Source organism: Musca autumnalis, unplaced genomic scaffold (genome assembly GCF_047663935.1).
Source record: "Musca autumnalis isolate F117 unplaced genomic scaffold, ASM4766393v1 scaffold_2, whole genome shotgun sequence".
In the NCBI taxonomy this organism is placed as follows: Eukaryota; Metazoa; Arthropoda; class Insecta; order Diptera; family Muscidae; genus Musca; species Musca autumnalis.
The window spans coordinates 259,343,566-259,365,290 of NW_027411755.1; the positions used below are offsets into that span (position 1 = coordinate 259,343,566).

Below are 21,725 nucleotides of genomic sequence, written 5' to 3' on the forward strand. Positions count from 1 at the left end.
GTCGCCAATGTACTAAAAAATTGTAAACCACTTATTGTAAACCACTATGTGGCAATATTTTTGGGAAATGATGAATGAAAATCACCAATGTTACCACATATTTCCAAAAATTACACGCCTCGGTAAATGACACGTAGAAATTGCCAAACGCGTAGGTAAAGATAACTGATGGGTACATGGTTACCTAGGCGTTGAAATTACGGGCAATAGAAAGCATTATTATTAATGGTATAGGTCCACTATAAAGGTGGTAAAAACTATCAGCCTAATGTGGGTGATATTTTTAAACATGCCTTTCGAACTCAGCGATAAAAATAAATAAAAAGGCCAATCGGGCATTCATGAACATTTCCCTCGTGAAATTCTTTAAAAATCAGTATTTTAAAACGCTGAAAACTACTAGTTACTTAGTTATGAAATATTCTCGCCGAATCGACATAAATATGGAAGTAAAAAAGGAAAATTGGGGCGAGAACAAATTCCGCATGGAATTTTTATGCATTATTGCCCTGAATATGAAGACTCCATGTTTGTGGAAACATACGCATACAGCCACCCGCATAAGACACGAAAGAGAACGGTTGTGGAAGCGATAAAAGGTAGAGGTTGAAATGTTTTATTGACGAGGATTCGCCCTGCTTGTGGAAATAGTCCTATAGACGCAACAAATCGACGCTATATCCTACCTGGGGCCTAATTACGTGATTCGATTCGATCGAGTATTTGCTCGTGAAAAAGATTTCGACACGATAAAAAAGCGGCATGACGAGATTCGATCGAAATCGTTGATCGAATGTTTCGAGAGTAACCGGTAATCGAACTATGAAAACCTATGTGCACTATAGGATATATTATGAAGGTAGATGTAAAAAATGGTGTTTGTTTGAAAGCAAGAACTATAAAAACAAAATTATGAATGAAAAATGTAAATGTTTGTTTAACAATACATTGAATAATAATTTCTGAATGAAGTTGTGCTAAGAAAAAAAGAAAATGATTAATTCTTGCAAAATCTTTTTGACATTGTAGTAACAGATTGCTAGTACATCTACCTTAATAATCCTCTCTCAAAATAAATGAGAGAGAGTTTGGTGGGTGTTTTGCATTAGCCTCTCTGAGAGAATATTTCCTTTGGTAAACAACGGGGGATGAAATGTTTATAATGTACTTCACTTATAAAATAAAGGCTATTAATATTAAATATTTTTTTTCTGTTTTGCAAAAATGCTTATTTTTCAACTTTTTTTAATGACTGCAAAACTAATGGTTAATGATTGCTTGCATTTTGATTCTAAATTAATCACAATTTCTAAAAACGACTACAAAGGACTTTTCGCAATTTCTCTTGTTATATTGTCTAAAAAATGCTACCAATTATTTACTAACATCGTTTTTCTTCTATAAAACGACAACAAACAACAATTTTTACATTTTAAACAAAAAGACAATAAAAAATCTTTCATTTTATTTGTTTACGATAGGCAATTTGGCCTCGAGAAATTACTCGCAAATTTATGCTCAATTATTCGATAATTTTACTCGATAACGAGTGTTGTCATCCCAACTTTGAGTACTCAGGTCGAAACAACTCGATATCGAATCACATAATTAGGCCCCTGATCCTGGGTGGTAGAGAGTGATATTCGAGTATTATCAAATCACTTTCTTCTAATAATACACGACATCCTTGAAACACAATCTTCCAATAAGTAAAATCCAATAAACGATTCTTAAAAAGCATTCAGCAACAAATGCAATTTAAATTTATTTAAATGGTGAACTTTTCTATTTCACAATTTAAATTTACATACATATATACTTGTTTTAATATAGCAGAAAAAATAATTTTATTAAAAACAATTTTAAATTTCTAAAATACTTTTCGTTTGCAAACTTTACATGTTAAAAAAGAAAAAAAAGAATAAATATAAAAAAGTAAACAAAATATATAAAAAAATGATATATGAACTCATCATTTAAATGATATTGAGAGAAACAATTGTATTGTTGGCAGTTTGCAATTATTTAAAATAAATTTTTGTTTGTTCAGTTTCATATATACTTTTTTACTAGTTGCTAGCGTGTGTTCATTTGTGTGTAATTGCGCTATATTTGACGATGTGTGACCAGACTTTCATTGGGTGGAGAATAAATTGTGTGTGTTTTCCGTTTCCATTCTAAGGGCAAATCCATACAAAATTATACATAACTGTTGTCCTAGATAGATCTTTTGGTGAAAGACCATTTTTAAGTCCATAGATTTTTACATATTTTTTATGATTAAGCAAATTTTGTGTATTTAATACTTTTTACACTTCTCTAAAAAAATTGCCACTACCTTCATTTTGTTCAATGGATTTTGAAGCCCTCTTCAACTTAGAACTACATTCTACACTTTTTGTTTTAATATAGAAATGTGCGATGACTGAATTATCCTTCTATTTAACCAGCGTGATTAATAGGTCTGCTTATGGAATTTGGCTGTGTCATGGCTTTGATTTCCAGTCTGAAAATGTACAAGAGGAGTATAAGTTAATGTTGTATTGTGTAACTAAATATAACTTTTTTGCTTTGTTACAATGAAATGAATAAATTAAATTAAAAGGAATGGAAATAAATTAAAAATTCTTTAACATATTATTATGGTTTTTGACTAGTTGACGGATTTGCGTTCGTACAGATTTGAAAATTTGTATTATAGGCCTTAGTTTAAAAGGAAAAGACAAATTCAAAAATGTTTAATTATACGCAAAATAAATGTAATATGACGGTGGTCCCCAACAAAGTAGAACTCCTTATTTGGACTTGTACTTATTCGGGTATGTTCTAAGACACACTTCACCTCTCACTTCACGCCTCAAGCATTTTGTTCGCCCCATTTACACCTATTTTTTGCGAATTTCTTGGGGCTAAGGTTTATTAGGGTATTTATAGGAGGAGAGAACACCCTCCAGAAATAAGAGTAAATGGTTTGAAGTCAGAGGTGAAATGTGTATCAGAACATATCCGATTGTATGAACTTTACCTTAACTCTCGTGGCAGCCATGTAGTATCTATTCGATGTTCAACTACTGCCAATATTGCTAGTGTTTTCAATGTTGGTTCAAAATCTAAAACATTTGTGTCGTTATTGTCAATGAGGAATGCTTGTTCTTGGGCCGTTGCATGGGGATAGGGACTGAAAGAAAACCATTATATTACTTAATTTATAATATAAGCCTAATATTTAGCTCATTTACCTGGTGCCACCAAAGAGAAACAGACGTGATCCTTTTACTATGCCAACTTGACGTCGTCTCGGTGTAGGTGGTTTCCCATGAGGTTTTACAAGATTCCAACAATTCGCCTTCGGATCGAAAGTATAGAGATCATTAAAATGCTGATCCAATAGGCCATTGTAACCGCCAAAAACATATATTAAATTGTTATATATAACTGCAATTAAAAAGATAACAACAATCTATGAGTACTCCATGTCTTGTCATATTGGTAATACTTACACATTGAATGACTTCTACGACCAACTGGCACCTTTCCCGTTGTAGATGGTCTATGCCATACCTTTGTCTTAAGATCTAAATATACTATTTCTGGACAATACATTTCTTCTTGACTGTGATAGGGGCTATGTTTGTCACCGCGACCACCAAAGATATACATACGTCCATGTATATGTTCTGCAGTATGGAAATCACGAAACGATGGTGGTACGCCAAAGGTTTGTATATAACGCCATTCCATTGTGTCGAAATTTAAGGCGTGAACATCACAGGAAAATTCATTGATCTCTTCAACAAAACCACCGAAAATATACATGCAGTTATCAATTACACATGCCGAGTGACCATCTCTAGCTCCGGGTAAAGCACCCGTAACGGGTGGCCTTGACCAACTTAAAGTCTTTGGATCGAAGCAGTAAAGGACATTACAAAGGCTTTCATCATTACGTCCGCCCCAAATATATATTTTATCTTTGTGGGCCACGGCAGTATGACCATATCTAAATAAATTGACATGAAAAATAAAGTTATTAATAACAATGTACATATGTATTTACAATAACAACAACCTTTGAAATGGAACTTCTGGATATTTCAATACTGTGCCATTTTCATCTCTTCTTTGTGGCAATAAAGTCCATCTTAGGGTCTGTGTATTCAAAACATGTACATCAATAGACTCACTGAAGCGATAATCATCACCTGTAATGTTGGCAAAAAAAGAAAACAAAGAAAGTAACAAAAGAAAACATTGAGTGAACATTCTAGGCTGTTACCAAACACTGTAGTAAATGTTTACCTGTACAGTATCCACCAAAAGAGAATATGAAATCCCCAACACAGACGGCAGCATGATTTACTCTGCGGGGACCCCCGTCCAAATGAACTGTCCAACGCATATTATAAAACCTAAAAATTAATTACAAATATTTGCTGTTTTCCTAAAAATAAACAATAACAACAGAAGAAAAGAAAATTGGGGTGAAGGTCGCAGTCATACATAAGCAATTATTTCTTTTACCGTAGCAGTTATTGCACCAAAATTTGGCGTTGGTAACTGTGATTCCGCACAACTTTGTGTTTCTATCAGCCAGTGCCAGGATACTTTCAGTCTTATGTGTATGCTGTTTCCAATTGCCGTCTCCTCCCTTTGCTTAATTTATTCCACTTTTTCTTTTTTGCTATGGTGGTTGGTTTCTTTCCTTTTTCTATCCTTTATATTGTTTTTTTGGTATGCAGTTAAATATAGTATTGTATTAAATATATTGGAGGGTTTGCCCAATCTTGTTTTATTTTTTAACTAACTTCTAACTTTATGAGACCGTAAAAACTGATAAATATATATTTTTCTTATTTTTCTTTTTATTTATTTGTTAGAGTTGTGTAGTTCGAAACGAATTAGTTCAAATGTACTATTCCGACGAAAGAACGATTGGAACTTTATACGGCTCTTCGATTATCTAGTTCCTTCTGTCCATTTCGTTTATTCTGCTTACCCTGCGTTTACAAATGACAGGACAGTTGAGTTCATGTATTGATTGTCAAAAACACAAAACTTGCCTGTGTGACGTAGGCGTCCAGACAACTGCAAAAACAGTTGTAGAATTATGAATGAAAATCGTCGATTTCTCTTTGTTTTCCGTTCAAATATATCATTTTTGTTTATATTCTTTTGTTTTCAACACATTTCAATTATTATCTCACACATTTTTACAGAAAATGTCAAAAATTTGTTAACCCTACTGTCTGTGAAAAAATGATGGACAGCTGGGAGACAAACGACAAATGTATGTATGTGTTAGTAAATCAGAGTTGTATTTGAAGACAAACTGTCTGGTGTAAACGCCTAGTTATCTTAGGCTTAAGTTGAATGTTTTCATTAAGCTCTGATCGGGACCAAATTTTTTTCACCGGTAGGTCTCGTCACCCTTATCACAAATATTTATCACATTTATTGCGGAAGTACATACTTCAAGAGTTATGGGCCTCTGAAGTTCCTTGTAGGCTTTCTTTGTATTGATAGCGAATAAATAAATTCCCTTGTTAAAGGCCGACTATTTAGAGAAAAATTATGTTCCCGTTCCCTAGATTTGCACCTGTTCATGAGTGAAAGCCTTGAATTCCAGGCCGAAGGCCGGCTATTTAGAGCGGCTATTCCGAGGCCCATATCTCAGGAAGTATGGACTTTCGCAATAAATGTTATATATATATTCAGGGTGACGAGACCTACCTGTGAAAAAAAGTTGCTCCCGATCAGAGCATAATGAAAACATTCAACTTGCTCCAATTTTTGTGTAACACACAAGTAGAACTTAAGCGTTGTTTACACTAGCGATCAATGTTGTATGGGCTGTCAGTTCTTTTATTCTTTGGCAGTATCTATGTTGTTCACAATTGGCGCCTTCCATACAACTTTCAATTTTTGCGTTTACACCTGCAAATATTGGTTTACATTTACGAAATCCACTCGAATTCAACTGTCAATTCCATTGCTTAAACGTCAAATGAAATCCAATGTATTTCAGATGAGATTTCATTTGACGTATACACAAAGGAATTAACAGTTGAAATCTACTCGATTTCGTAAATGTACTATTATTTTCATATGACATAAGCTTTGTTCCAGAACTAAAAAGTTTTTAAAATTTTTACCACTTTTACACATTTTACACGAAAAAGCGTTCCCGTAAACAAAAAAGTAGTAAAATGTTCACTTCTCTTTAAACAAAAAATCGCGCTCTCTTTGAAAACTTTTTACTCGAAGAATTTGAACGTGTAAAAAATAGTAAAGTGGTTGCCGTCGTCTGATTGGCTTCACATTTGTTCCAGTTTTTTTGACGTATTTTGCCAGCAAAAATTTTTGGAAGTGGTGCATGTGGAGTTATGATTTCACAACATCCTTCGATGCAGTCCATACGGAGTTATGAAAAATGCAATATGTTGGATACAATTTATAACAGTTGCTTTAAGGGCTGTTTACACCATCTATCAATGTCGTATGAGATGTCAAATTTTCTACCTGAGAATGTTGTACACATAAGCTTCGTTCCCGTACTTTTTAATAGTAAAACTCGTAAAAGAGAGAAATGCAAACAATTTGTTGTCGCACACAAGTTTTTTGAAATAGTTCGGGAACGGAAAAATGGAAAATACGTCAAAAAACTGGAACAAATGTCAAAGTCGGCATATCAGCCAATCAGACGCCGGCAACCATGTTACTATTTTTTTACTCGTCCAAATTTGTCGTGTAAAAAGTTTTTAAAGAGAGCGTCATTCAGCGCCATTTTTGTTTAAAGAGAAGTGAACATTTTACAACTTTTTTGTGTACGGGAACGGTTTTTGGAGTAAAATGTGTAAAAGTCGTAAAAATTGTAAAAACTTTTTAGTTCTGGAACACAGCTATAGTGTGAAAACTATGAAAATTTTCATCTATCAAAATGATTTGGCAACTCATATGTAAATTTTTCATTTAGGGGGCGCTCTATTTGATACGGCATTCTCGTATGTAAACACAATAATTAATCAGCTGTTTTCTGGCATTCTCAAAAAATTGAAAAACAAAATCTTTTAAAAAAGAAAATGGAGAGTTATTTATATTTAAATATTTAGAAAAGTAAATAAATGGTGTTTATAATGTTATTTTCAGATCGATTGGTCGAAAGAAGCAGTCTTGGAAATGATTGCTTTGTGCCAAAAACATAAATGCCTCTATAACCCCAAAAGCCTATTATACCACAACAAACATGCTAGATATTCATTTTCCTTCAACCAAAATTAAAATTTGCGCAAATTTGCATCTCAACAATAAATGTAAACAATGACAAAAACAGCTGTTTTTATATTTATAGGTTATGTCATACGAAAATAACACTTGTAGGTATGAACGCACAAATTGAATGTTGTACGTATGACGTCAATTTTGACAAACATAGAGAATGTCGAATGGGTGAAAGAAATGACAGCTCATATGACATTGATAGATGGTGTAAACAGCCCTTTAGAGATCCATAAAAAACACAAAAACAGTTGGTTGATCCCTACCATGGTACAATAAGAAAGGTAGATGCATCGGCGAATTGCTACAACAAAGCAACTTTTTTTGTAATGTAAACTGTTAAAATTTTCGCCAAATGGTCTCTTGTTGTCTCTTTTTATCGCTTGTGTTTGTCTATAAAGTGTAGACATGCTATCTCTTACTTACCGAATCATATGGTTTTTTGTTTTGATTTTTCATGGCGAATTCATAGTTTTTTGACGTTTTATGTTTGGTTTACATTCGGCGTCTTTTCGTGATTTCGAAGGCGTTTCGTGATTTCGCGCGGAATCATGCAAAATTTATCATGATTTCGCATACAAAAATGAAATCATCTTATTTCGTGATTTCAGCGAAATCAACATCGAAATCACAGTACACATGATATACAACCTTGCTTTTGCCTAAAAAAGTACCAAAAGTTGCAACACTTTTCACGTATCACAATAAACAAGGTAGATGTGCGAATTGCTGGAACAAAATATGTTAATATCAAAATTTGTAAACAACGTGAAAAAATATTAAATTACATTGTTACAATGCTATTTTTCATTGTGTTCACGTACTTTTTTAATGGTAATGTTAGAAAATAGATCGAATTGTCAAAAATTGCTTCCCCATACAAATTTCTTAAAAAATACGGGAACGAAAAAATGACGGAAATTGCAAAAACTCCAGCAAAAATGCCAAAATCAGCGTATTAGCCATCGTGTTCAGATGCCAAAAAATATGCTGCTAGTTTTTACTTGGCCAAATTTTTATAGCAGAGAATAGGAGAAGAGGCTTTTATTGAAAATCAAGTGCAAGTCTTGCTAGATTTCGGAGTACTGGAACGCATTTCTAGCACTAAACGGGGAAAATACTGCAAGTAGTAATATTTTGCAGTTTCTGAACACAACTTTTATGTATCAAAATTTATTATTATAATGTATCAACGATAAAATCATTTTTTAGTTTTAAATTTCTTAGTATTATAAACAATTAATACGATATATAGATAATTTTACGATCATTTTCGAAATAAAGCAGTAAAGTTCTATATTGTCGTAAATTTTTGATGATTAATTCAATTTACAGCAAATATTTTCGAAAATTCATGTTCGATCAGCTGCGCATTTGCATCTACCTTGATTATTGTGATATGCTGAAATCAACAAAAAAATAAGTGTAAACACCGGGGTGTATTTCAGGATTTCGTGAAATCCAGTGGATTTTAGAGCGCAAGTGTAAACTTGGCATTAGATTCGATCAGCTGGGCTGAGGCATCTACCTTTCTAATTGTACCATGGCACAATTAGGAAGGTAGATGCATCAGCCCAGCTGATCGAATCTAAAACGTCAAAAAACTAGGAATTCGCCATGAAAAATCAAAACAAATAACCATATGATTGGGTAAGTAAGAGATAGCATGTCATCACTTTAAAGACAAACACAAGCGATAAAAAGAGACAACAAGAGACCATTCGGCGAAAATTTTGAAAGTTTACATTACAAAAAAAGTTGCTTTGTTGTAGCAATTCGCCGATGCATCTACCTTCCTAATTGTATCATGAATTGTACCATGCTCCCTACCCACCGCTGGCGCAAAGATGTCAATATTAGCTCTGTTCCTTTACGTGCAAGAATCTTCAAGTTTTACAACTTTTTCCTCGAAAAGCGTTCCTTTACTTCAGACACCATACAATTCATATGGAACCAGATTACAACTTTTGCTACTTTTGCCGGTTTTACCACTTTCAAAAGTAAAGGAACAGACTAATTATAAGATAGGAAAAGTCAATTGTGAAAAATTAACTGTAGGTGGAGTTAACCTCTGTTGCTACGATATCATAGCAACATTCTGTTAAACGAAAACTGTTACTCATTGGAATATTGACAAGAAAAACATTAAAACTCAAATTTGACGGCACTCGCTTTTGTTTTTTATTAAATAAAAAATAGTGAAAAAATAAATTTCAGCCACAAAACACGACGTTAATGTTTTCTGCCGCGAGAAATAAGAATCAAAAACGATTGGCATTGCTGTTATCAATTCCAGTGAGTTGTGTAGCCATCTGTAACCAAAATGTGGAACTATTAGCATATGTTTTTGGAAAATGCATTTGTTCGGGTCTTTATTGCTATACGTCTTTGGCTGGCGAAACCATTTATTCTAAAAATAAGAGCGAGTGCATACATTCATTGATGTCAACGGCTGCACGTTGTCGTAACAACAGAGAATAACGAATTCAAATGAGAGCTGTGTCAGCCATTGTTTAACAAAGGGACATTACTCTCCCATCCATTCTCTCTCATTTATTTTGGACATCAATGATACATTTCTAAGAATTTGTTATAAATAAACTTGTAGTGATTCAACTTCTTCCGCGGATGCAAACTTTTTGCTGGGATAGTTCGGCAACGGAAAATGGAACCCAGCAACTTGCCGAAACAGAATTGAAAGAAACTGTTCATGAGAGAACAATTTTGACAGTTTTCATGGTACAATAAAGTAGAGGTAGGCCAGGTATGAAAATCGCTGAAAAATACAACCCATGGCTACAGGGCTTAAAACGTCAAATGACATGAAGCAATAATAATGGTAAATGTATCTGCATAGTTAGTCGGTCTTACAAAAACATGAAATTTAGAACTCCACTGTTTGTGTTTCAAGTACCAATTAGAGTAAAAAATAAAATTCACTTCAGCTATGCTCCAGAACATTATTGCTAGAAAACTGTTCCAAAAATAGCTAAAGTTGTACCCCAAACTTAAGACATTGAAAACAAAAATGTCATTCTCTCATTTTCTAATAGAAAAGTTTAGCTGATCTAACTTAGTGATTTGCAGATACTGCGCCATTTCAGCTAGAATTTTTCAATATTTGTAATTTTTTCGTTCTCGTGCTTTTAGAACAAATTTCAATAAATGTCAATATTTGACAAATCGTTCTTGCGCAAGTATTACTACATATTAAATAATAAAGAATTTAATTTAGCCACGCGAATAAAATTTGTTGTCCTTGCTTTCAATTTTAAGATATAGTGTTAAAGCAGTTTTTGCTGTAACAATTCATAAATGCATCTACCTTTATAATTGAATAATGTCAACAATAGTAAAAATGTCAACCCTGCTTTTGACAGAATAGGCCATAAAAAGAAAAAAATTGTAATCAGCTGTAATAGCCCATTTAGATATGACTTCATTAGCCGGATTTAGCACATTATCAGGTTTTATTTACTAAATCCAGCCAAAATCTACCAGATTTCCCATACAAAAATAAATCCTCGTATTGAGTGGATTTGTTTTAAATCTGGCATAAATCCTCGTATACAACTCTGTTTTTTGCAACATGTTGCTAGAAAATACAAAAAGTTGCAAGCTGGCTATTTGCTCTTTAATTAGCATTAGTAGCATAATGTGCTAACATTTTCAATATTAAACAATAAATTTGTGATTTGACGTATGTTTTTTGAGACGAATTCAATTTACAAAAAATTCTTTTGACGTTTCAAATTCGATCAGATGGGCTGATGCATCTACCTTGGTAATTGTGCTATGAACAAAAATCAGCTGACTGCAATTTAAATCTTCCAAAATGTATATTTAATGCAATGAGATTTGTACTGGATTTATTAAATCCTGTCGAGGATTTATGGCTAGTCTAAATGAGCTATTAGCTGTGGGCTACCTTTATACTGTTTACATTTACGAAATCCACTTGATTTCATCTGTCAATTCCTTTGTGTACACGTCAAATGAAAACTCATCTGAAATCGATTGGATTTCATTTGACGTTTGAGCAATGGAATTTACAGTTGAAATCGAGTAGATTTCGTAAATGTAAACATAGTATTACTTTATTCTACCATGGATATAGCCCAGATGTATGTGAACGAGGCTAGGTACACCACAGACATGTTTTTACATCTAAAGGGCTGTTTACACCATCTATCAATGTCATATGAGCTATCATTTCTTTCACCCATTCGACATTCTCTATGTTTGTCAAAATTGACGTCATCCATACAAGTTTAAATTTGCGCGTTTATACCTACAAGTGTTATTTTCGTATTACATAACCTATAAATATAAAAACAGCTGTTTTTGTCATTGTTTATATTTATTGTTGAGTTGCAAATTTGCGCAAATTTTAATTTTGGTTGAAGGAAAATGAATATCTAACATGTTTGTTGTGGTAGAATAGGTTTTTGGGGTTATAGAGGCGTTCATGTTTTTGCCACAAAGCAATCATATCCAAGACTGCTTCTTTCGACCAATCGATCTGAAAATAACATTATAAACACCATTTATTTACTTTCTAAATATTTAAATATACATAACTTTCCATTTTCTTTTTTAAAAGATTTTGTTTTTCAGTTTGTTTTTGAGAATGCCAGAAAACAGCTGATAAATTTATGTTTACATACGAGAATGCCGTATCAAATAGAGCGCTCCCTAAATGAAAAATTTACATATGAGTTGCCAAATCATTTTGATAGATGAAAATTTTCATGGTGGTCACACTATGTGTACAACATTCGCAGGTAGAAAATTTGACATCTCATACGACATTGATAGATGGTGTAAACAGCCCTTAACATGTTTTATAAAACACGCATCATTTAAGTTGTCAATTCCAGAGCATATTTGCCAAATAAACGAAGTAAATTCCCAAAACACCTGTTTTAAATGCAAGTGTAAAATGCATTTTAGTGTTGTCTTTTATTGTTATTTTTATAGTTGACCTTTGGACTGTTTTAAACATGTATTTTTGTTTGGCTTTAGGTCAGAAAAAAGAATCAACTACAAGATGGACACAGAACACTGTGCACAAATTTACCGAAACACTATAGAAAAATACAATAAAAAGCATTGATTAGTTGGAAAATACTCGAGTGAGAAGGAGGATGTGTCCGATAGTTGTTTAGCAGAAGAAAAATAAATGTAATTATTTTTTAACATTTATATTTTGTGTTTATATTTTTATATCAAAAACTTTATTTGTTTCTTTAAAAAAGGAAAAATCCCTGATGATGACTTTCAAAGAAAGTCGAAATATTGGAAAATAAAAATTATGTAAAAAACAAAACCAATTGTTTTTTAATTATTCTGACCTAAAGCCAAACAAAAATGCATGTTGTCTTTTATACATAAACTGCAGTTTTTAAATATACTAATTTTTGTATTTGTTTTATATATAGTTTTTATAGCATTGTTATATCATTTGTCTTATCCTGCGAGACACTTGATATAGCACTATTATTAATATCCGGAGTATCATTTATAGCACTACTATTAATATCGGGAGTATCATTATTTGCTACGACTTTTTGGGCTTCAGCTACTTGAAGTTGGTCTCCCAAGTAACCAACACGTTTTCTACGTTTGCGAGCTTCTTCAAATTCGACTGGATGTACATTTTTACGATGTGAATGCATGTTTGCATTGGAGTTAAAGGTTTTCGGGCAGTGTGGGCATGTATATAAAAATTCTCCCGTATGTGTACTTAAATGTTCTTTTAATGATCTCGGCCGTTTAAAGCACTTTTTACAAAATTCACATTCAAATGCCTTGTCCGGTGTTCGATGTGCATACTTTTTATGACTTTCCATGGCATCGCGACTAGGTGATACCTTATTACAAATGTCGCAGACATGAGGGGTTTTTGGTTGCATATGGCGTCGTTTATGTTTCCTCAGTGCATATTTATCTTTATGCCATGAACCACATAAATCACATTGGACCTTTGCTTGACCATTGTGTTCCATTTGATGACGGATGAAATTACTTGGTCCCCCAAATATGACTTTAGCGCATATATCACACATTCTACCACCAGCGCAGGGTTCTTTATTATGTTCTTGAAGCTCTTCAAGGGTTTTATACCTGCACAATAGTGTCAGACTGTTAGCTTAGGATTTGAATATATAAAACTCTCAAAAAAGTTACCTTCTGTTACATGTTTTACATTGCTTAAAGCGATCTTTGTGTTTAAATGTTCTGTGCTGTTCCAAGAGATATTTTTTAGCAAACTTTTTGGGGCATTCATTACAAGCATATATCTTATCTTCTTCCTTCTGATGTTTAATAAAGTTGTGATTTCGCAAAGATTGATAATCGGAAAATATTTGATTGCACTCGTCGCATCTAGAAAACACAAGAAAGGGGAAGGTTTTGCTTTATAGAGTGGGTTTACATTTTCTAACGAAGGTCAACAAAGTACACAATAACTGAACTAAAATTTTTAAATAAAAATTCAAATTATTTCCCTCGTTACCTATAGCAATTCGGATCAACATGATGACGAATGTGGTGTAAAAGATTTGCTCTTTTGTAAAACATTTTATCGCAACATTTTACATAGCCATTTTCGATATTATGTACTGTGCGCATATGATTTTTGACACCTGCAAAATTATCTACAGCTATATTACAAACATCACAGTGTATGCCCATATACTGGGCGATTTCTTCGTCGAAGGATTTCATTTTTATTTTGTAAGCGCTTTCTTCTTCCGTTTTGCAACTTGTCTTTGCTTTAGCTTTTGATTTTCTGGTTTTGTTTTCGGATTCTTCACCACGAGATTCGTCTTTATTTTTTGGTTTTCTTCCTCTCTTGCGTTTTTCAGGAATTTTTATATCTTTGCTGGTTTGATCGTTGCCTATTGCTGTATTTTTCGAATTTTCATTTGTTTCTGTTGTTGCCTGCGAAAGATCTTGTTTAGAGGGACTGTCATTTGAGGAATCATCAAATGGATCCGAATCGTTGGGGAATATATCGAATTTATCACTATCACAAGAATTTTCGTTGTTTGTGTCCGGAGCTGGTGTAGTTTTATTTAGTGATTCTAAATCTCCAGAAAATGGAATTGGAACTTCCATCATAAATTCTTCAAGTTCCCCAATAGGCTCATCTTTGTTTAGGTATTCTTCTGTTTTCACAGTAATAAGTTCTGGTTGTTTGTAGCGCTTATGAGCATGTTCAACCATTTCATAGAATTCATGAAAATCGTGAAGCTTTCTCCAGCATTCCAGGCAAATAGCTGATAAGGCAGGGTCATCTTTAAGTGGCTAGCAGAAAAATGAAGTTAGGTGTTAGTTACTACAATGAATCTACTTAAATATTAAATGATTACTTCAAACCAGAAATGTTTCGACAATATCTTAGCAATATTTTGATTGTTTTCTTCGTTATCATCGAAGATTTCGGTGAAATCATTTGATTCTTTTAAGCACAGGCAACATAGCATTATAAAAATAAATTTAAAAATTTAAATATGCCGATAATAAAAATGCAATTTTTAATAAATAAATGGTTTTAATATATGATTTTAAGATTTTTTGTTGGTATATGTTTGTTTTCTACAGCTTCTTCCCCACAGTATCCACTGAAGATTGATACCTTAAAATATAGGGATGTCAACTAGTATTTTTAATGAAATACAGTGGCTCAATCATGATACAATAAGAAGGTAGCAGCAACTGCCGTTTTTGGTAACATAAGATGTCAAAATTTGGCATACATTCAATGCAATTGACACATTATGTTACCATCAGCTGGGCTGATGACGCTACCTTCTTATTGTATCATGGGCTCAATTCTTGTTCTATAAAATTTGGAAAAAGAATACAGCCCATGGTGAACGTTTACACTGTACTCGCAGAAAATATCATGGCAAATAAATACATGTGTGAAGCCCTAAACACATCCATCTTTCATTTTGAAGTTTCGTGTCGTCAGTCGTTGATCTACGTTGGACGTTGGTAACACACATAAAACGTTTTATAATGCTTGGTTTACATTTACGAAATCCACTCGATTTCAAGTGTCAAATCCATAGGTTAAACGTCAAATGAAATCCAGATGAGATTTCATTTGACGTTTGAGCTATGGAATTGACAGTTGAAATCGAGTGGATTTCGTAAATGTAAACTTAGCATAACGCCGTCATCAGCCATATGATTAATGTAAACAATAACATATGTTCAACGCTCAACATTTTGGAAATGTAAAAAATATATGGTCTTTTCCTTTACTTTTGAAAATGGTAAAACCGGCAAAAGTATTAAAAGTTGTAAACTGCTCCCGTATGAATTGAATGAATATGGTGTCTGAAGTAAAGGAACGCTTTTCGGGTAAAAAGTGGTAAAACTTGAAGATTCCTGCACGTAAAGGAACAGAGCTATAGGCTGACTTCATAAATGCAGTATTCACATTGCAAAAAATGACAATATTTTGACGCATATACAGGGTTAACAACGTTTCCTTTGTTATTCTCGCTTATAGGGTTGCCATGGATCCATGTTACATACATTTTTTAAATGCCACAGGACCAACCACAGTTTATACTGTTGGACACTAAGCGCACCTGATTGTTATGTTTGTTGTCAAAAACACTATTGTGATTAAAAATACAAAGAAACTCAAATCAAAATTATATAAAATCTATTATGTTTTTTGTCAAAAGTTGGTAACAGAACTCTGAATGACCATAGGCCTCAGAACTGATGAGTCCAAGTAGCGTTGGACGAAACTAGTCTTCTCTGCCATCCCCAAAAGTAATCAATTTTAACTACACCCACTTTAAACATGTTGTTTTTAAATTTGAAAACAACAAACATGAGATTAAGCTTAACTTACAAATAGTAAGTAAATAAAAGACAATAACATAACTATACATGATACCCATATACACATCAAAAGTGCTATATTCATCCTAAATGGGCATATTATATATGACTTCCCAGAAGTTACATGTCTTTGGAATCTATCTGCGTTGCAAATATTCAGATGATTCTAAAACATTTCTTTTTGGTCTTATGCCAGACTATGAAAATTTTCATGTACGTGAAAATGAGTTTATAGGCAAGAGGTGTGAAGGGGGTGAAACTCTGTACACAAGGTTCTGTAATCTGAAATTATTCTTTGTGTTTAAATTCGTAACTCCCAAACCAAAGCAAAGCAATGAAAATATCAAAATGTTCATATGATTTCATATATGTGTGTAGACGTCAATGAAAATTTGGAAGAAAATGGCAAAACGTTTTCAATGAAAATTTTCATAGTCTGGCATAAGACTTATTGTGTTTATCACACTCAGCAAATTTTGACTGGAGGTTTCATTCACACATTGTGATACATTTAAAAAATGTTCAAACGAAATTTGTGCGACCGCGTTCTTTATGTTTGTTTTCCCTAATACCATCTGACAGCTGTTCCACATCGTAATCGTCACAGTTGCATTGTTGTGCACAATGCATGAGTGTGCAACAGAAATATTTTAACAAAGTTACAAAACACAAAGCAATTGACAATACGGAAGTCAGCCTATATGAAATCAGGAATAACAACTCCCTGTGAGAGTTCTCTCTCTTTTAAGTGGCAATGGCAAACTCCCTGTGACACGATGAGTTTATACTCATTATCGGGCAGTATATTATTATAATTAGCCCAGCTCATTTATGTGCAAAAATCTTTACCACTTTTTACTCGAAAAGCATTCCTTAACTTCTGACACCATGGGAGCAGTTTACAACTTTTGTAAAGAAGTGGCATAATTTATACGATAAGAATTTCATAAACTTAATTTATGCCAAGAGGTTTTCTAACCTTTCGGAGACTATTTTCGGGAGGTATAGACTTCCGATCAACAATATATGTATATTAGCACCATCCGCACTACAAAACCTACCTGTGGTCTCAGACTGATTCGAATCCAGCTCCACTATTTAACTTGCTCCCACAACTTTAGCTTTATCATATTTCTTTATTGTTATCATTTGTGGTATATGAAACTTGATCGTTACTTTTCGTTTCTGTTGCGTTTGTAACCTCCGCACCAATTTCCTTTGAGCTGGATTTTGTAGTTTCAGCCTCAACTGACACTGGTTTTTGATCTCCCAAATAACCAATTCGCTTACGTCGTTTTCGTGCTTCTTCAAATTCCACAGGGTGAGCATTTTTACGATGCGAATGCATATTGGCGTTGGAATTGAAAGTTTTGGGACAATAAGGGCATGTGTACAAAACTGCTCCTGTATGCGTTGTTAAATGTTCTCTCAGAGATATTGGCCGTTTAAATGATTTATGACAAAATTCACATTCAAATATCCTATCCGAACGATGAGCATATTTTTTATGACTAATCATTGCTTCACGACTGGGTGATACTTTTTGGCATATATCGCAAACGTGCGGTGTTTTTGGTTCCAAATGACGTCTCTTGTGTTTCCGCAGGGCATATTTGTCTCTATGCCATGATCCACACAAATCACATTGGACTTTGTGTGACTGACTACTATCATGTTCCAATTGATGACGTTTAAATTGGCCGGGTCCAAATATAACTTTGGCGCATATATCACACATAATTCCAACAGCACAAGGCTCTTTATTGTGTTCTTCCAATTCCTCTATGGTTTTATATCTGTGAATATATTATGAGACGAGCATTCAATGACTGAAACTCAAGGTAAAAAGAGTTTAGGGGTTTCACTCGGACCATGCTTTAATATTCGTGTTCCATACTTCAGGAAGCATGAATTTCTCTTAAACTAAATGTACTTCTCAGACAGAACCCGCATGAAGCCCCCAAACCGAACTTTTTGTTTTTTTTACCTTCTATTGCACATTTTACACTGTTTGTGATCTTTGTGTTTAAATGTCCTATGCTGCTCCAGCAAATATTTGCGTGCAAACTTTTTAGGACAATCAGTGCATTGATAGATTTTGTCCTCTTCTTTTTGGTGTTTAACATTAAGATGATTACGCAGCGATTGGTAATCGGAAAATGTTTGATCACACTCTTCACATCTGCAAAATATGACGTTTTTATGAGCACTGGTTAGATTATGAACATATGGGGTTACAGCCTAGCCTACCTATAACAATTTGGATCCACATGGTGGCGAACATGATACAAAAGGTTCGCTCTTTTGTGAAACTTCTTATCGCAGCATTTAACATATCCATTGTCGATATTATGCTCGATGCGCATATGATTTTTGATACCAGCAAAATTATCAACTGCTATGTTGCAAACATCACAGTGCAGTCCCATATACTGTGCTATTTCCTGGTCGAACGATTTCATTTTACTTTTGTATGCACTTTCTTCTTCTTTATCCTTAATAGGCTTATCCTTAGCTTTAGTCTTTCTTGGTTTACGGTTTCGAACTTCTTCACTGCCCACTTCATTGTCCAATCGTTTTTTCCGACCTCGTCTTGGCTTTTTCTCCTCACTGTTTTCCTCTGTGTTTTTAGAGACAAGCTGTTGGTCTTTGGTTGGTTTTTTAGTCATTCTTATACCAAGTAATTTTGATAATGGAATATCATCATTATTTTTATCCATTTCCGTATCATCAAATGGATCGGAATCCTCCGATTCATCTTTGAAATGCCTATCGTCCTCATCAAAACTACGCTCGTCATTGTCATCCACCACTAACTGGCTACTGAAGGTTATCTCATCAGCTACTAGAGATTTGGAACTGGATTTGTTTGTCGCTATCAAAGTGGGTGAAAACGGCACCTCATCCATTCCTCCAAATGCTTCTTCATCGTTAGGCTCATCCTTCGTTTCGATTGTAGGCGATTCTGTTTTTACAGTCACCATTTCTGGCCTGTTATGCTGATGGACAGTTTCAACCATTTCATAGAACTCATGGAAGTCGTAAAGCTTTCTCCAACAGTATATACAAATTGATCGGAAGGCCGGGTCATCTTTAAGTGGCTGAAATGCAAAGTGAGCTAGTTTACATTGATTACTCGATTAAATGTCGATTGAATATTACCTCAAACCAAAAATATTTTGCTATCATAACAGCCACATTAGGCTGTTTGCCATCAGATTCATCTGTAAAGATATCTGTGGTATCTTGTGAGTCTTTCAAACACAAGCAACATATCACCATAATGTCTTCTAAATAAATAATGGAGCAAGTTGAATGTTTTCATTAAGCTCTGATCGGGACCAAATTTTTTTTACAGGTAGGTCTCGTCACCCTGATCACAAATATATATAACATTTATTGCGGAAGTCCATACTTTCCGAGATATGGGCCTCTGATGTTCCGAATATTCCTTTGTGTGTAACTTCGCTATTTTTGAACGGATAATGATAATATGGATACTACTGTAAAGCTTAAGGAATATACTATAATACTTATACATTTTATTATAAATAGACGGTCTTCGGCCGAGGATTTAAGACTTTTTCCATGGACAGGTGCAAATCTAGGGAACGGCAACAAAATTTTCTTTAAAATCATACATTTTCTCTAAATAGCCGGCCTTCGGCCGGGGATTTAAGACTTTCTCCTATGGACAGATGCGAATCTAGGGAACGGGAACCAAATTTTCTTTAAAATCATAAAAGTTTCTCTAAGTAGCCGGCCTTCGGCCGGGGATTTAAGACTTTCTCCTATGGACAGGTGCAAATCTAGGGAACGGGAACCAAATTTTCTTTAAAATCACAAAAGTTTCTCTAAATAGCCGGCCTTCGGCCGGGGATTTAAGACTTTCTCCTATGGACAGGTGAAAATCTAAGGAACGGGAACAAAATTTCCTTTAAAATCATACATTTTTGTCTAAATAGTTGGCCTTTAACAAGGGAATTTTCGGAACTTCAGAGGCCCATATCTCGGGAAATATGGACTTCCGCAATAAATATTATATATATTTGTGATCAGGGTGACGAGACCTACCTGTGAAATAAATTTGGTCCCGATCCGAGCTTAATGAAAACATTCAACTTAAGCCTAAATAATATAATTAAATCAATTTTATTTTTCACAAATCGTTTTTGTTTGTATATGTTTATGTTTGTTTTTTTCACAGTTCAAATGAACTATTCCCTCGAATGAACGAACGGAACAACGAATAAGAAAACAAAGATTAACGAATAACAATTAGTAACCAAAACAAAACTGAGAGGTTTAGAATGAGGTGTGAAGCATAAAAAAGAATGTTTACGAATCAGACATGGGAAAAATAATAATCAGCTGATAATCTGACTACGAAGTCAATCAGGTATTTTAGCGGCGGTTACTCTCAAACATCGCTGTCAAACCAATTGAAATTTGAAGTCAAAGTCGGCTTTTACACAGTGTACTTTCGTCACGGAGATTTCTTGCTCTCCGTTTTCGCTTCTGCTCTGTTCCTTTACGTACCTGAGGTTACCATTTCTTACCATTTTTAACCTGTCAAGCGTTCCTTTACTTTGAAAAGCACGCAATTTATATGGGAGCAGTTCACCACTTTTACCATTTTTTGCCACTGTTACCATTTTTAAAAGTAAAGGAACAGACCATTCATTAGTATTTCTTGTCAGTCTTATGCCAGACTATGAACATTTTCATTAGAAAATTCTTTGTTATTCTCTTTTAAATTTTCATTGACGTCCACACACGTATATGAAATCATATGAAAATTTTGATATTTACATTGCTTTGCATTGGTTTGAGAGTTACGAATTTAAACACAAAGAATAATTTCAGATTACAGAACCTTGTGTACAGAGTTTCACCCCCTTCAGACTCATTTTCACGTAGATGAAAATTTTCATAGTCTGGCATAAGACTAAGCAGGGGGCTAGGCTAATTAGGACATTCGATTCGATCGGCTACTTGTTCGAGAATGAAAAAAATCAAACTATGAAAACCTATTCGCGCCACCAACTGTACATTTTCTAACTAGGCGTTTACACCAGACAGTTTGTCTTCAAATACAACTCTGATTTACTAACTCATACATATATTTGTCGTTTGTCTCCCAGCTGTCCATTTTTGTAAAAATAAGTGAGATAATCATTGAAATGTGTTGAAAACAAAAGAACATGAACAAAAACAAAATATGTGAATGGAAAACAAAAATAAATCGATGATTTTCATTCAAAATTGTACAACTCTTTTGCAGTTGTCGGGACGCCTACGTCACACAGGCAAGTTGTGGGATTTTGACAATCAATACATGAAATCAACTGTACTGTCATTTGTAAACGCAGCAAAGTCAAAAAGTTTTACAAAAATAATTTCGTACAGTTTTTTAGCACAACTTCATTCCGAAATTATTACCCAAAGTATTATTCAACGATTTCAACAAATATTTAAATTTTTTCGTTAATAATTTTGTTTTCTAGTTTTTGCTTTAAAATAAACAAATTTTTTACCATCTACTTTCTCAATGTTTCTTGGACAACACATAGGAGTTC

At 33.8% G+C, this 21,725-nt stretch overlaps 3 protein-coding genes across 4 annotated transcripts; all 3 read right to left on the reverse strand.

The window, feature by feature from the left end:
- Window positions 1-1,727: 1,727 nt before the first annotated feature.
- On the reverse strand, window positions 1,728-4,917 carry LOC141391923 (kelch domain-containing protein 3). Its single transcript, XM_073964657.1, has 7 exons — window positions 4,522-4,917; window positions 4,300-4,441; window positions 4,070-4,202; window positions 3,501-4,000; window positions 3,240-3,435; window positions 3,026-3,178; window positions 1,728-2,506 (listed from the first exon to the last, which is right to left on the reverse strand). The coding sequence occupies exons 2-7, from the start codon at window positions 4,397-4,399 to the stop codon at window positions 2,443-2,445; spliced, it is 1,146 nt and encodes a 381-aa protein (XP_073820758.1). The 5' UTR covers window positions 4,400-4,441; window positions 4,522-4,917; the 3' UTR covers window positions 1,728-2,442.
- Window positions 4,918-12,676: 7,759 nt separating this feature from the next.
- On the reverse strand, window positions 12,677-14,920 carry LOC141391921 (transcription factor grauzone-like). The gene is made up of 4 exons (XM_073964653.1): window positions 14,652-14,920; window positions 13,793-14,586; window positions 13,465-13,662; window positions 12,677-13,401 (listed from the first exon to the last, which is right to left on the reverse strand). The coding sequence occupies exons 1-4, from the start codon at window positions 14,763-14,765 to the stop codon at window positions 12,720-12,722; spliced, it is 1,788 nt and encodes a 595-aa protein (XP_073820754.1). The 5' UTR covers window positions 14,766-14,920; the 3' UTR covers window positions 12,677-12,719.
- Window positions 14,921-17,262: 2,342 nt separating this feature from the next.
- Window positions 17,263-20,488, reverse strand: LOC141391920 (transcription factor grauzone-like). Of its 2 annotated transcripts, none has more exons than XM_073964652.1 (5): window positions 20,269-20,488; window positions 19,309-19,436; window positions 18,397-19,247; window positions 18,134-18,328; window positions 17,263-17,942 (listed from the first exon to the last, which is right to left on the reverse strand). In XM_073964652.1, the coding sequence occupies exons 2-5, from the start codon at window positions 19,426-19,428 to the stop codon at window positions 17,273-17,275; spliced, it is 1,836 nt and encodes a 611-aa protein (XP_073820753.1). In that variant the 5' UTR covers window positions 19,429-19,436; window positions 20,269-20,488; the 3' UTR covers window positions 17,263-17,272. The 2 variants fall into 2 exon arrangements, with proteins under 2 accessions (XP_073820753.1, XP_073820752.1); XM_073964651.1 differs by having other exon boundaries at window positions 20,221-20,381.
- Between the last annotated feature and the right edge of the window lie 1,237 nt (window positions 20,489-21,725).